At 38.5% G+C, this 17,131-nt stretch overlaps 1 protein-coding gene across 2 annotated transcripts in view; it reads right to left on the reverse strand.

Annotated features, from left to right (window-relative positions):
- Positions 1–17,131, reverse strand: part of CLNK (cytokine dependent hematopoietic cell linker) — a 194,198-nt gene that overhangs the window by 41,771 nt on the left and 135,296 nt on the right. For both annotated transcript variants that reach the window (XM_030192602.1, XM_030192601.1), the window contains exon 12: positions 5,374–5,469. In XM_030192602.1, coding sequence (XP_030048462.1) covers positions 5,374–5,469 — 96 coding nt within the window. The remainder of the gene's footprint in view (positions 1–5,373; positions 5,470–17,131) is intronic.

Below are 17,131 nucleotides of genomic sequence, written 5' to 3' on the forward strand. Positions count from 1 at the left end.
TTGTAATCTATCACCGAGCTGGCATAGTAAAACATACTATAAGTTTACAAATGCTCCAAAATGTAATATATCACTGTTTTCTATTTCACTGACTTGGTGCAATGCTTTGATCCAAACCTTACTTTTTGGACGCCATAGAGTTTCAAATTAATATACCATTAATTAAAATCACATCTTTGTATGTGCGATATTGAAACAGAGAATATGAAAACAAAGACTACAAGACCTATCTAGTCTGCCCATTTCTGATTCATTGCAAAATCAAAGACCTGTCTGCTCTTTTTTGTCCTTTCTTTCTGGTCTCAGGTTCTATTATTTGGTAGGCCTCAATTGTGGGTGAATCACGGGTGGAGACATCCCTCTCCCCAAATTCTGCCCATGGGCTCTCTTTTTCCTTTTCAACTTTATTTGCATTCTTCTACTTTTTGGTCTTCTACTGTATGTACTACCCTGGCCCCCTTTCTTTAATGTGGCCTCTAGATTTCATTCCAAAATGATATTGAATTTAAGCGTTCAGGATGGAACACCTCCCTTCATCTATTTATGTTTATATTGTTTGCAGGAGAGGTTCAGACATCTGAAGAAGGGACCTATGTGAGTTTAACAATTAATGTACATCAACATCTACAGCTAATTTTCTTCGGGACCATTACATCTGTAGAACTCTGCAAAATAATTTTACAGAACATTATATAGCTGCTTTATTCATTTATGTATTTATTCTATTATTTAGCCCATCTTCCTGACAGCACCCAGAACAGGTTACAGAATTACATTCATAATTTATTAAAACAGTACAAGATATAACAAAATGAAATAAAATTAAACAACGGTTCCAGCCTGTCAATTTCCATTTCTACTCATCAAATTGCTAGATTAAAACAAATACATTTTAATAGACTTATATAAGTTTTAACAGCCTTATGAAATCCCAAAAGATCATTAATAGATCTCACAGAGGGAGGAACCTTGTTTTACAACCAGGTGATAAAATAAGAGTACGCTCGAGAGTGAGCACACCAACCGAAAGGATCTGGCAGAAGGTAAAAGACATTACCTCTCACTCTAACAACATAATGACCACTTTAGGAGTATAAATTGGCAGCTTATCGGAAACATGCCATGCCAGCACCAGCATTTTGAAAATGCTGGAAGACAGTGTAAAGGAGATAGCACAGGTGAGGTATGATCTCATAAACCTATTCAAAAGTTGAACACTGCGTCTTGAACATACTGGTGTCTTTTAAAGTCTTATCAGGAACCCCACAAACAATGCATTACAATAATCAGTGTGTGAAATTACAAAAACATAAAGCAACTGAGCAAACTCAGACTCTGTAAAATACATGCAAAACCCTGTGTAATTGGCGTGGATAGTAAAATTAAGAGACCGAGTTATGAAGCTTATGCACATATGTGTGACATTTGGTGGGCAATTTTATAAAGCATTTTCCACATTTAAAGAATGTATTACAGTAAAAAGCTCTTTAAAAATATCATGATCAATAATATATATCAATAAGATGGTACATGTAAGTGTTTTCTGTGATGTAGTTTGGTGGAACTGGGGCAGAACTGCAGTGTTCACATGCATTTAGCAATGAGTGATGCCGTGCTGGAATGGAATTGCTCTCTGAGAGCTCAGAACATTAATGTAAAGTTGGTATATTTAGTCCTTGTTATGTGCAGTGGTCTCCTCGGCTTGTCAGTTAATTCTGCTGTCTACAGAAAATATCTGTTTACAAATAAGCAACACTCCTTTTTCTATTGACAAACAGGACTGAAAGAGACATACAAGTGGGTGAGTCCTAAGCTTAGGGCTGCACTGGTCTATATTATCCTAACTCTTAAAGCATCTCACATTGAAAATTGTGAGCACTGCTAGAACATTGCAACAAATAGGTAAGTACCCTTGAACTAGGAGTCGATGTTCTCCTTTTGCTTGTTTTTCTTCTTCTTCTTCTTATTATTATTGTGGCTTTGCATGGCCTGCCACCTGTTTTTGAATGGGTTTGGCACTCTAAATATGGAGTCATTCCCAAAAATTTAGAATATGCAGAGGTATTGGGTCAGGTTGTGGTGGTTCCCAGCAGCACAGCCTTCTATAGTTGGCATGTGGTCATTTTGTGATCAGATGTTGTTCCAGATCTTTTGATAGTGCTTCTAGGGTGTCAGTTACTACAGGGACCACAACTGCTGGTTTTCACCACTCAACTTCAATCTTCAAGTCTTGATATTTTGTAATCTTCTCCAACTGTGTGTCTTCAGCATGCTGTCTCATAGTATTGCCACAACTATGATCCATATCTGCTTCTTTTCAACACAGTGATATCAGGTGTATTCTGTGGCAAGTATTTTGTCAATCTGTATCCTGAAGTCCCAGAGAATTATAGCCTGTCCGTTTTCTACCACAGTTTTGATTTTGTGGTCCTACCAGTTTGAAGTTATGCGTAAGTGATACTTTCAGCAGATATTCTACCACATTTGTGTAAAGTTCCTGTTACTGTCCTACCATTAGAAGTCATTTGTTTTTTTTTTCTTCAAGGATCCTTTCTTCAGCCACTGACACATTTTGGATTTGTGTTCTGTATCCTACCAGTGTCTGTTGTATTCTATCGATGAAGTGGGCTTATTATGTCATTTTTTTCTTTCACTTTCTTACATATTCTTGTCTGTAGACCTGTTTGGCTTCTTTAGAATTAAGTAACCCTTGATGATTTACTAGTTTTAGGGGATCCTCTCCACTAGCCAAGACTCATTTCCCTTCTTCTGCTGTTAGTAGTACCCACAACAATCCTCTTTTTGCCTCACACAGCATGGTCGATGGTCACAATTTTTCATATTTTTTGATCCAAAGTTTCTAGCTCAGGTATAAAAAGGACAGAGAAATACCTACTGTATCTGAAAGTAACTCACTTTGAACTACTGCTAAAAGGGGTGTGAGCTAGATTCAAATCCCTGTCCTTTAAAATGTGTACTAAACTCTACTCAATGGAGAAAACACACCAGAACTGCATGGAACATAAGAATTGCTATACTGGGTCAGACTAATGGTCCATCTAACCCAGTATCCTGCTTCAAACAGTGGCCAATCCATGTCTCAAGTACCTGGCAGAAACCCGATTAGTAGAAATCCCAGGGCAAGCAGTGGCTTCCACCATGTTCATCTCAATAACAGATTATGGACTTTTCCTCCAGGAACTTGTCCAAATGTTTTGTTAAACCCAGCTATACTAACTGCTGTTATCACATCCTCCGGCAAAGAGTTCCAGATCTTAACTATTCTTTGAGTGAAAAAACATTTCCTCCTATTTGTTTTAAAAGTATTTCCATGTAATTTCATTGAGTGTCCCCTGGTCGTTGTACTTTCTAAAAGAGTGAAAAATTGATTTCTACTACTACTATTTAGCATTTCTATAGTGCTACAAGGCGTACGCAGCGCTGCACAAATATAGAAGAAAGACAGGGCTCACAATCTAAGATTGTACCTGAGACAATGGAGTGTTAAGTGACTTGCCCAAGATCTCAAGGAGTAGCAGTGGGATTGGAACTTGCCACCTCTGGATGTCAAGGCCAGTGCTCTAACCACTAGACCATTCCTCCACTCCATGTTACATTTCATCTGCCATTTGGATGCCCAGTCTTCCAGTTTCCTAAGGTCTTCCTGCAATTTTTCACAATCTGTATGCGTTTTGACAACTTTGAATAGTCTCGTGTCATCTGCAAATTTAATCACCATCACCCGTCATTCTGTTTTCCAGATCACTTATAAAATATGTTAAATAGCACTGGTCCCAGTACAGATCCTTGCAGCACTCTGCTATTCACCCTCCTCCATTGAGAAAATGGCCATTTAACCCTTACTTCTGTTTTCTGTCCAATAACCAATTCCTAATCCAACGAAGGATATTGCCTCCTATCCCATGCCTTTTTCATTTTCTCAGGAGTCTCTCATGAAGAACTTTGTCAAAAGTTTTCTGAAAATCCAGATACACTACATCAACCGGGTCATCTTTATCCACAGGTTTATTTACACCTTCACAGAAATGAAGTAAATTGGTGAGGCAAGACTTCCCTTGGCTGAACCCATGCTGACTCTGTCCCATTAAACCATGTTTGTCTATGTATTCTATAATTATATTCTTTATTCTAGTTTCCACTATTTTCCCTGAAGTCAGACTTACCGGTCTGTAATTTCCCAGATCACCCTTGGAACTCTTAAAACAAAAAAAAAAACTGGCGTTTCATTGGCCACCCTCCAATCTTCAGGTACTACTGATGATTTTAACAACAGGTTACAGATCACCAACAACAAATCAGCAATTTCATGTTTGAATTCTTTCAGTACCCTGGGGTGTATGCCATCCGGTCCAGGTGATTTATCACTCTTTAACTTGTCAATTTGGCTCAGTATGTCTTCCAGGTTCACCAAGTCTTTCAGTTCCTCTGCATTGTCATCCTTGAAAATGTTTTCCAGTACAGGTATTACATCTTCTTCCATAAAGACTGAAGCAAAGAATTCATTCAATCTCTCTGCTATGGCTTTGTCCTCCCTAAGATGTCCAAATGATTATTCTGTGAACCTTGTGGAGTGAAAGAAGATCATCAAATACCAAGAAATGCAGTCAGAGATCAAGAAAATGGCAGAAAATATAGAAAATAGTCCTCTTTATAGTGAGTGCCATGGGTTTGATTACAATAAATTTTCAGGTAAGTTGCCTATCCATGTTACATCATATGATCTAGAGAAGGAATTCTGATGAAAGTACTACAGTAAGCAATAGCAGTAAATTTAAGAGACTGAGATCATTCTCCACATATCCTGATTTAGGAGTAAGATTCATTACTGATCATGGTGTGCATGCAAAATGAAACCTTTGGAGACATTGCCCTAAGAGACCCAATACTTGAGCACTGTGGGGGTCTTTTACTAAGGCACGCTTACGTTTTTAGCGAGTGCTAAAAATAGGCACACGCTAAATGTTAGATATGCCCATAGGAATACACTGACATCTCTAATGTTTAGCGCAAGCTAAAAAAAAGTAAGCGCATCTTAGTAAAAGACCCCCTGTGTTTCTTCAAGCAGCTCCAAACCAGCATCACCTAAGTATTTATCTGTTTGCCACCATAAGGGCAAGGCTGAAGGAACTAGGAATAGAGTAGGGGGGATCTTGTGGATAGTAGGGGGATGGGAGGGAAGTAGAAAGGATGTGAGCAGTTTCCCCTGTATGAATGAAAGGAAAATACAATGGCATAAGTGTGCACTTATTAACTCCTTGTTTCCTAACCTTTTACTATTCTTCTGTGTGCTTACTTCAAAAATAAGTATCATTGAAAAAAAAGTCCTGAAGTAGTTAATATTCACTATTTTACCTTAAATTTCTTTCTGATGTTGAGGGAAGCAACTGACTGCTTTCTTTTGGCTCCGGAGGAAGAGGCTTGTGTTTTCTTTGCAGTGGTTGTTGTGACCTAGACTTTCAATAAAACAATGTGCATTTAAATAAATGTTTGCAATTTAATATTACTGATATTAATGTAGAAGTTCATAGTTTCAGTACTTCAAGGAAGCACTAAACAGGCGTATATTAATTGCTTTTTTGTTACTTTATCATTATCACCCTGTTATAGAATTACCCCACATAATCTTATGTCCATTTCAATAGAATTCTGCAAATCTTATCTCATAAATATTCTGACTTATTTTCCCAATAAAGTGTATCAAAAAATTTCAGACGCAAAATAAATGTAAGCCCACAACCTGAAGACAAATATATAACTATAATACCAACAGAAATAAATTGCATGTCATTTATACTATTATTAAATTAGACTCAAAGAACAAAGGGTTCATTTTACTAAGCTGTGTGAGGCACTAACAACATGCCTAATAAAATGGCCTAATGTAGGATATGCTAAAAAGCATTCCACATTAGTTTTGCCATCTGCATGTGCTGTGTGTGGTATTTATTTATTTATTTTGTTTAGGAGGGGGCATGTTAGGGGCAGAGAATAGGTGTGGATGCACTCTAGCTAATGTGTTGATGTCACCAGCGCACTATCTGGTTCACACGCCCATAACACGGAAACCCTTAGTGCCTTCTAAATAGGAGGCTTTAAGTGTTCCTGTTGTATTTTTTTAAATGGCTGCAAGAAGATGCTAATATTAGCACATGGCCAGAAATAAAACAAATAGGAAAAAGCCATTTTGATGGCTGTGCTAGAAATGGGCTTAGCATGTGAGAAAGGCACATATAAAGATGCATTAAGTCCAGAGTAAAAGGGCCCCTAAATAGGAAAAATAATCAAAACCCTAATACTGACTGAACATGAAACTCAATATTAGATTTTCAAGAATAACTCAAACTACTCAGATTTAAATAATTATCAGGGGCATTTTCGAAAGAGAAGGACGCCCATCTTTTGACACAAATTGGGAGATGGGCGTCCTTCTCTCAGGGTCGCCCAAATCGGCATAATCGAAAGCCAATTTTGGGCATCCCTAACTGCAGTCCGTCGCGAGGATGACCAAAGTTCCCAGGGGCGTGTCAGAGGCATAGCGAAGGTGGGACTGGGGCGTGCTTAAGAGATGGGCGTCCTCAGCCGATAACGGAAAAAAGAAGGGCATCCCTGATGAGCATTTGGTCGACTTTACTTGGTCCATTTTTTTCACGACCAAGCCTCAAAAAGTGCCCACACTGACCAGATGACCACTGGATGGAATCGGGGATGATCTCCCCTTACTCCCCCAGTGGTCACCAATCCCCTCCCACCCCCAAAAAAATTATTATTTTTTTTTGCCAGCCTCTTTGCCAGCCTCAAATGTCATACCCAGCTCCCTGACAGCAGTATACAGGTCCCTGGAGCAGTGTTAGTGGGTGCAGTGCACTTCAGGCAGGCACCGAAGGTAAGGGAGCTATGCAACTGGGAACAATTTGTGAAGTCCACTGCAGTGCCCCCTAGCATGCCCGGTTGGTGTCCTGGCATGTCAGGGGGTCCAGTGCACTATGAATGCTGGCTCCTCCCATGACAAAATGCCTTCGATTTGGTCATTTTTGAGATGGGTGTCCTCGGTTTCCATTATCGCCGAAAACAGGGGATGACCATCTCAAAAATGACCTAGGACGACCATCTCTAAGGTCGACCTAAATTTCATGATTTGGGCGTCCCCGACTGTATTATCGAAATGAAAGATGGACGTCCATCTTGTTTCGATAATGCGGGTTGCTCCGCCCCTTTATGGGGCCATCCTGCGAGGAAGCCCTCAGGAAAACTTGGGCACCCCGTTCGATTATGCCCCTCCACGTACACCTTACATTGATGAAGTACATTACATTTACAAGTATAATTGAGAGAATGCATAGTTGTAAATGCTGATGCTGCATTTGAGTCTCAGCAGAAAATCCTGATAATATGGCTAAACAATAGAGGTTCGTGTGCATGCACTGGCGTTCGAGAATGCAAGGCGTCAGTTCTCTCGGCACCAAAGGAGATCAGCTCTGATTATGAAGTTTGAGAAAAAAGGTTTGCATTACTACAGGTATGAAAAGGTTTTAAGGAAAGCGAGGGTTTAGTTTTAAATTGAATTTGTATATAACCTTCATAATATTAATCTGTGCTTTACAATTGAACCCCGACGGCGCTTAGCGAAACACAGTGACTGTGTCAGGTTTCACAAAGGAGGCTGTGACTGCATGAAAAACGAACTTGCTATTGAAGGAGTAATGCAAGGATGTCTGGAGCAAGAGAAAGATAAGATACATTGAGGTGATAATATTTTGCCTAAGAAAATGTGACAGAGGAAGTCATTTTAAAAAGTACAACAGTGCCTGTGATAGTGAAATTCCAGCAATAGAGGGATTACTAATAGATTATATAATTGTTTGACTAGTAAGAATGTGGGGAGTGCATGGTAAGGAGATTTTATATTTGTTTGGAATATTTAATAAAGAATTTTGCAATTGAGGCAAAACAGTTGCTGAAATAAAAGATGTAGGGGTCCTTTCACTAAGCTGCGTGGCCCTCATGGCCCGAGCAGTAATTTCATTTTCTACGCAAATCCACTATGTGCCCTGGAAAATTTCTGGTGCATAGCGCTAACTGAGCGGTAATCAGCATTGTACATGCGCTGACGATTACTGCCTGGTTAACATGTGAGACTTTACCACTAGGTCAATGGGTGGCGGTAAGGTCTCAGGCCCCAAATGGAAGCACACCAATTTTTATTTTGCAGCACATCCATTTTCTGCTAAAAAAAGACATTTTTTTCAGGTGCATTGAAAAACGGACCTGTACATGCCCAATACATGTGTCTACACTAGCGCAGCCATTTTTCAGCGCACCTTAGTAAAAGGACCCTTAATTTGTAACTAGATGATAGAATATTCTCAGTAGATGATAATGTAGATAATATGGCTTAGGGATCTCTTATTATTTGAAGGAAAAAGTAATTTACAAAGCTAAACTTGGCTGGATTTTAATAGAAATTTTGAAATAAACAATTAAAAGTAAGCAAAAAAGAAATAGCAGTTTTTATATAAAACAGCAAAAGAAAAGTAAAACATCATATATCACAAAACAGTCTAGGACAAACTGGCACAAACCTACATCATAAGGAAAAGTAGATAAAAACAAGCATATAGGACATCCAGAAGGAGAATAATCTTCCCTTTACAACTCTTCAGCCCATATTGTATCGGAACCTGCTTGGATTCCTTGTTGACTTAAGCAGGATATAAATACTGAGAATAGAATAGAATTCCACAAAATAAACAACCCAACAAAAACCCCTCATTAATCTGCAAGTAGTTATACCTTTTTAACCAACAGAAACTTCTCTAATTGTGTAGAGTTCAGAAAGGTAAAATTACTTCCTTGAACATCAACCGGCAGCTAGGGAGACCTTGAAGTAAAGGAGGACCCTAAAGCAAGAACTTGGCCAAGTCTTCCTAGATAATTCAATGCTACATGCCATATCTGGAAAAAATTGCACCTTCTGTCTACAAAACAAAAGATTCTTTTACCTAAAATAAGCTAGCAATACCAACATTTTGTCCTAATCAGTAGAGAAATGACCAAAAGGACTGAATGAGTAGAAATTACATTCTGTGAATTCTCAAGGAAGCCAGTTAAATCAAAACCTCCTGGAGAAATCAAAACATCCAACTCCCCTTCTGTCTCATTCTCTGCTCGGGCAAACCTTCGGATATAGAAAAGTATAGAAATAAGAATATGATCACTATTGGAACTATTTAAGACTTCCTTGAAATATTTCTTAAGTAATTCTCAGCAGAAAGCAAATGAGTCATACAAAAATTAAGGAATTAAAGATTTTTCATCCTGGAACTCTTCTCTATAGGCATCGATTTCTGAGGAATATTGAGCCTACCCTATTATCTCAAACACTTCCACTGTTTTTAATGAAAGAATCAGTGGCTCCAAAGATACACCCTGTTAATATTCTATCATTGTAGTTTGAATCCAGTTCTATAAGCTTAGTCACCTTTTTTTTTAGTGTTTATGTTTATTGAGAGATTTGATAAAACTGCCCTTGTTGTGCAGCAAATCAGGACGATGAACAATACAAAAGTAATACAGAAAAGAACTCCGTTAAGATATTGGGTAGAGGTTAACATCCACTCAACAGAACCATTCAAAAAGTTAAGAAATGAAGGACCTGTTTGTCAGCCATGTCGGCTGGTTAAAGACATAAATCAGTCGAAAGCTATTGAAAAAGGTGCATCTTTAAGACAGCACTAAAGATGCACCTTTGTCAATAGCTTTCGACTGATTTATGTCTTTAACCGGCCGACAAAGTTGGTAAGGGAAGGTTCTGATCTTAATACAAGTGGAATATTGTTCCACAATAAAGGAGACAAAAAGTAAAAAGCAGTCTTTCGTGTAAATGCCCAATGTGCTTGAAGTGGGTTGGGGAGAATCAATCTATGATCATTCAGTGAATGAAGTAGGCTAACAGATGAATAGGGGATAGTTAATCTGGCTAAATATTCTGGTATGGCCTGTATGAAGAATCTGATGCATCAGTGTCAAGATCTTAAATTGAATTCTCTGATTTATTGGTAACCAGTGAAACTGTCTAAAAAGAGGAATAATGTGATCTCAGTGTTTAGTCTTATGCAGAACATGTGCTGTTTAAAGTCTCTTGAGTTCATAATTAGAGACACCAGCATAGACCATGTTACAATAATTGAGACAAGAGCTAATAAAAATACAGATGGAGTTATACAAATGGTTCACCTGCCTGTTGCAGAAAGTTCAGTAAAGTTGAGTTGAAGCAACAAACTCATGGATGTGTTATGCAGTTCTTTGGAAGTGGGAGTGAGGACACTTGCTCCAGGGACCAGTAAAGTCTCACAGAGAAACCTCCACTTTATTTACCAAGCCCCGGATCTATATTCCAGAACTCTGACCCACTCCCAAGCTCGAACTGGAAGGACTATGTTGAATGGAGAGTGTGATGTGAGTGAAAGTTGGTGTGAAAAAGAAAGAATTATCCCTGTGACCTGGGTCAATATGGAAGGAACTGAGCTGAGTTAGTTTTAGTGTGGGCTAAACCCACAGATCATTATGCTGCTGCTAGATAACTTGATTCTGTTCTAAGTGCTACTTCCTCCACCACTACCATAATCTCTTCATTAGATGTTGAAAGTTAAGTGAACTCTTTTTCAAAGCTTGCTCACCCGGCACTCTCAAGGACAGACTACCCACAACTACAAATAATGACTCATTTGAAGCATGAGAAGGAGATGAATATGGTCAACATTTTTGACACTTGTACATAGTCTAACTGGGAACCGGAAGAAGAGAGGAGGTCTTGGCTTAGATGTTACGTGACCCTTGCTCACCCTCTGAAACTCATGAAAAACTGCTTTATTTATTTATTGCATTTGTATCCCACATTTTTGTTGGAATGTAATTGTATTTTACATGCATTGACTGTCACCTATTATTTCTCTGTGATTACTCTGTGACCTCTGATGTGAATTACTTAGAGAGGTCACACAGCTATGCAACTTCCTGTGGGGGTTAGATGCAGCACATGCAGCACATGGAGCTCATGATCTCTCCTAACCTGAGAGGATCTATGGTGGTGTGAGCATCCATTACCATCTAAGCACATGGAAGGAGCTGATAATACAAATGTATAGTAATATGTATATATAAGCCTGTCTGATTATAATCTAACTACAAACTGTGAGTAAACAGATGTTTTGTTACTTCAACTTTAAAGTGACTCAGCAGTGAATTATTCAGGGGTGAATGAGAGAGAGATGAAGAAAGAAATTAACATTTCTAAAGCTGAAGCTGTGTGTACTAAAATCTGCTAATTATTTACTACAAATAATCCAACAAAAGGGTTATGGGCCCAGGGCCAGGAATTGAAAAAGAAGAGAAATATTACCAGGCAGAAAAAAAGGCCACATTTTTCTCTTAAGTTTTAAAGGAAAGATTCAGTCTGTCTCTCTCTCCCCCCACACAGCAGACAGAAGGCTAAGAAAATGGCTGAGGGAAGAAATTCACCATTTTTCTATTCTCTCAAGGTGCCTAAATTAACTGAGTTTAATTATCGGCAGTGGGAACTAAGATTCATATGTCTCCTTCGAGCAAAAGGATTAAATATATGCTTAGACCAAGACAGAACAGCTGAAAATATGGCTGAATGGGACAATGCAAACTATTATGTGAAGTGCATGCTTTTGGAAGCTCTCTCAGAGAAACAAGCCATATTAGTGGAGGGAAAAGATACACCAAAGGACATTTTATATAAACTGAGAACTATGTATGCAACTACATATGCAAAGCAGCAACCAATTTGGTTGGCAGAGTTGAATGAAACCAAATTAAGGGATAAAAGTAAATGTAATGATCACATTATGCATCTTATGTCTTCATTTCAAAAGCTAGAACTTTCTGGAATTCCCATGTGTGATGCATTGAAAAGAGCATTTCTTTTTACCTCACTATCAAAGAAGTTTGATGTTTTTAGGTCTGTAAATGAGGCCATTGAAGGGCAATCTTTTGAACAGGCAACATCAAAACTAAGGCAGGAATGCATAATAAATGATTCTGAGGAGATGTGTTCTCAAAGTCAGTCAGAGAGAAATGAAACAAATTTCTTGGCAAAGAACAGAGGAAGGCGGAGCTATGGGAAAACTCCACCCAAGGGCAAGCTGATTTGCTACTCATGTGGAAAGGAGGGACATGTATCTAAATGGTGTGAGGAAACACAAAACACTCCCTCTAGCTCACCTAAGCCAATGGAACTAAAGAATTTTCAAACCAGGAAATGTATGAAGGACAAAGATAAACACAAGGGCTTTCTAATGGCAGAAAAATCTTTGACTATGGTAAATAATAATTCAAATGAAAGTACTTGGATTTTGGATTCAGGGAGCACATGCCATTTAACCAATTCTAAGGATTTCTTTCAGGAAATGTGTCCAGAGGAAGGTATTCTTAAAACTGCAAACGCAGGGACTGCTAAGATCCAAGCAAAAGGTATTGGATTCTTAAAATGCAAAGTGTCTAATGAAGTTAAAGAAATTCCTGTAAGTGATGTCTTGTATATTCCCCAAGCAGTTTGCAATATGCTTAGTGTATCTACATTAGATAAGAAGGGATTTGTGATTCATTTTGAAAACAGTAAGTGCACAATCTCTAAAAATGATGAAGTGTATGCTGAAGCTTTTATGCATAATGATGTTTATAAGCTGAACATTTTAGGTGAAGCCTCACATATGGCGCAAGTAAGGAAGAATGATGGTAAATGTAGTCTGGAAATCTGGCATCGCCGCCTGGGACATCGTGATTTTAAGGTGATCCAGGATCTTTACAGTAAGCAACTGGCCACAGGCATTCAGATAAGTGCAGATGCTGGTAAAATGGAGAAATGCATAGACTGTGTTACTCAAAAAGGTGTAAGACCCTCATTTCCTGCATACACAGGAAATAGGAGTAATAAAGTGCTGGACTTAATACACAGTGACTTATGTGGACCGTTTAATATCCCATCATTGGGAAATAACAGATTTGTGCTAATATTCTTGGATGATTTCTCTAGATATTGTGTGGCCTATTTGCTGAAAGAGAAAAGTCAAGTCACAGACATGCTGAAGAAATACGTAGCCATGGTGAGCAATAAATTTGAAAGAAAACCAAAGGTTCTTCAGACCGACAATGGTGGTGAGTTCACTTCACAAAGCATGCGCACATTTCTAGAACAGGAAGGCATTCAACATATCACAACAGTAGCTTATACACCAGAGCAAAATTCTGTTGCAGAGAGAAAATTTAGGTCACTTGTGGAAATGACCAGATGTATGCTGTCAGATAGCAATCTCCCTAAAAGACTATGGGGGGAAGCCATTCTCACAGCAGTGTACCTACAAAACAGAATGCCAACTAAAGGCGCTGAGCGCACACCACATGAGACATGGCATGGTAGGAAGCCAAACCTGTCACACATAAGAACATTTGGAAGTACAGCATATGCTCATGTACCAAAGCAAAGAAGGCATAAGCTGGATTCCACAACAGAAAGGGGCATTTTAGTTGGCTATGCTCCAGGACACAAAGGATATAGAATTTTGAATCTGAAAACTGGCATTGTTGGCATAAGACATGTTACATATTTTGATGAAAACAAAAGGGTTGATAAAGGCTGGATTATCCCAGATGAGCCTTATCATCCAGAATATGAAACTAGAACCATAATAGACATGCCAGTGTATATAAATGCCATACCAAGGCAGATGTCTGAAAGCAACTCACCTGTATCTAACGAGGAACAGGCAGAGGAAACAGACACAGAAAGGATTACCTCCTGGCAAGAAAGCTATAGGATGCAAATGGGTATTCAAGTTAAAAAGGAATGCACAAGGAAAAGTGGAAAGGTATAAAGCCAGATTAGTCGCAAAGGGATATCTTCAAAAATATGGAGAAGATTTTGATGAAGTGTTTGCACCTGTAGTGAAACACACGACAATCAGAACACTTCTGAGCATTGCAGTCTCAAAAGGCATGCAAGTCAACCACATTGATGTGAAAACAGCGTTTCTTCACGGAGATATAACTGAAGACTTGTACATGGAACAACCAACAGGTTTCATAAATACAAAACAAAGACAGCTAGTGTGTAAATTAAACAAAGGTCTTTATGGATTAAAGCAAAGTGCAAAATGTTGGAATGAAAAATTGCATGAAATATTGACAAATTTAGGATTTAAACAAGGTGAAGCAGATAAATGCTTGTACACTAGGTGCACAAATGGACAATATGCATACATTTTAGCTTTTGTTGATGATCTGCTCATTGCAAGCAAAAGTGAGCAAGAGTACAAGGACATTGTAAAGTGTTTAAACCAGAATGTTGAGATAAAAGAACTTGGTAATGTGTCATACTATCTTGGTATAGAAATTGAGAAACAAAATGATGGTTCTTATCTTCTAAGCCAGAAGCAGAAAATAAATGAGCTTATTGAAAGTTTAGGTATGCAAGATGCCCAAGTTGTAAGCACTCCCATGATCACTGATTTTCTGAAGGATGAAACAGTAAGAGAACCTTTACCAGATAACATCCAATATAGATCAGCCATAGGTAAGCTTTTATATCTAGCTACCACATACAGGGCTGATATAGCAAATGCAGTAGGAATTTTGAGCAGAAGGGTCAGCTCACCTACCAAATCAGATTGGACTGCAGTTAAAAGGATGGTAAGGTATTTAAAGGGTACCATTGATTGTAAATTAAAGATTTCAGCCAATAGTAATCCAAAACTAATATGTTACTGTGATTCAGATTGGGCAGGGGATCATTCTGATTATAAATCCACAAGTGGATATGTGTTTATGTATGGAAATGTACAAATTTCATGGGCCAGTCATAAACAAAGTATTGTGAGTTTGTCTTCTACAGAAGCTGAATACGTGGCCGTATCGGAAGCGTGCAGAGAACTGATGTGGATTGAAAAACTTTTGCTGGATTTCGGAATAGCTGAACAGAGACCAATCCAGATAATGGAAGATAATCAGAGCTGCATCCGACTGTCACAGAATGACAAGGTTCAGTCACGCACCAAGCACATCGCAACGAAATACCACAACGTGCGAGAGTTGGCGAAAGAAGGGGTCATCAGTCTACACTATTGTCACACCAGTGAGATGACAGCTGACATCATGACCAAACCGTTACCCAGAGAACATTTTGTGAATCTGCGTATAAAGCTTGGACTTTGTATGAATAAATAATTGCATGACAGTTATGCATGAGAAGGGGTTTGTTGGAATGTAATTGTATTTTACATGCATTGACTGTCACCTATTATTTCTCTGTGATTACTCTGTGACCTCTGATGTGAATTACTTAGAGAGGTCACACAGCTATGCAACTTCCTGTGGGGGTTAGATGCAGCACATGCAGCACATGGAGCTCATGATCTCTCCTAACCTGAGAGGATCTATGGTGGTGTGAGCATCCATTACCATCTAAGCACATGGAAGGAGCTGATAATACAAATGTATAGTAATATGTATATATAAGCCTGTCTGATTATAATCTAACTACAAACTGTGAGTAAACAGATGTTTTGTTACTTCAACTTTAAAGTGACTCAGCAGTGAATTATTCAGGGGTGAATGAGAGAGAGATGAAGAAAGAAATTAACATTTCTAAAGCTGAAGCTGTGTGTACTAAAATCTGCTAATTATTTACTACAAATAATCCAACAATTTTCCCACCTCTTTGCAGGCTCAATGTGGCTTACAATACATCATGAATAGTGGAAATACATTGTAAAATAGGTATTTAGTGTTACAGAAGAATCTTGGGTAACATGACAATGAAAAGAAGAAGAGAAAAACCTGATAGTAATATAGCAGGCAGGTGTCGTTCACATTTGTTTATCTTTGTGGTATGCCTTATCAAAGAGATGAGTCACAAAGGAGAGTATTGACATCTGATTTTTGTTTGCAACCACTGGATAGGAAGTTCTCTTTCCTCCTAGCCATTTTATTCCACAGAAATCAGAATAACAGGCAGGTATATTCTGCTGCTAAGCAGCAATTTTGTTTCCATCAGAAATGAGCCATCTGGAGGAGGAGTTGAGATGGCAACCATTTTCCTGTGAGCATCTACTGCTTGAGCTAGCTGTTTGATGTTACCATTTTGTTTTGAAATGCTGTTTGTATCACTCTTCGACCCCGACTTCCACATAGCTCCAGCAGTAGTAGATCAACTCTTACACCATCAGGACACCAGAAAGAAAAATCAGCGGTGAGTGCTTAGATCCTGCAGCTGATGAGGGAGTCTTTGCAGTTCAGTCTGGAAGTTTCTCTTTCCCTGCCGGAGCTCAATCTGCCACCATGTCTAGTTCAGTCTCCGCTTCTGCAAGTAGGTGCGACAATGGTCATACCCTTAGGGACTTGGTGCTGGCAACAAAAGGACATTATCGGCAGAAGTGTATATTTGATGTCTTTTATGCATGAAACTATTTAATGTCTGGAGTTCACCATATCTGCAGTGGGACTCTCAGAGGGTCTGTAAAATTTTCAATTGAATGGAGAACTGCTGATGAACTGCTGATGCACCGACAGCATTTCAGCCAATCTGTTGATGACTGCAGTTGTTTCAGGCTGGAGAATTGCCGAGATAAACTATCATAAATTCCTTTGTCTTGTTACCAGCCTTGTCATATATTACATGATAAATTATAATGTATATATGGTGTTGTTAGGAATATGTGTTAGTGGAATCCATGAAAGAATGATGAGTGGTGTTATGAGTGGTGAGATTGCAGTGTGTGGATGTAGTAATTTATAGGTTTTAATTTTTATGTATTGTGTAAGACTATGTTTAGATATTTGGATACAATAAAGGTTTGGAATTGTGTATAGTTGTGATTGATATACTATGCAGTAGCACGTTTTACAGCTATATTGGAATATAGATACCCTGTTTTGTATTTTGTTTTATTCATATTTGAATAAGATCTGAAAGGTTTCCTATGTTTATATTTTAGAAATTCCCAAAAGTTATTTATAGATCAAAAGATCTAGATTTTTCCAGATGTAGCTAAAGCTGCATAGGAATGGTGTAAAGCCTTTCTAATGATGAGCC

This window comes from Microcaecilia unicolor, chromosome 2, assembly GCF_901765095.1.
Source record: "Microcaecilia unicolor chromosome 2, aMicUni1.1, whole genome shotgun sequence".
NCBI classification, from domain to species: domain Eukaryota; kingdom Metazoa; phylum Chordata; class Amphibia; order Gymnophiona; family Siphonopidae; genus Microcaecilia; species Microcaecilia unicolor.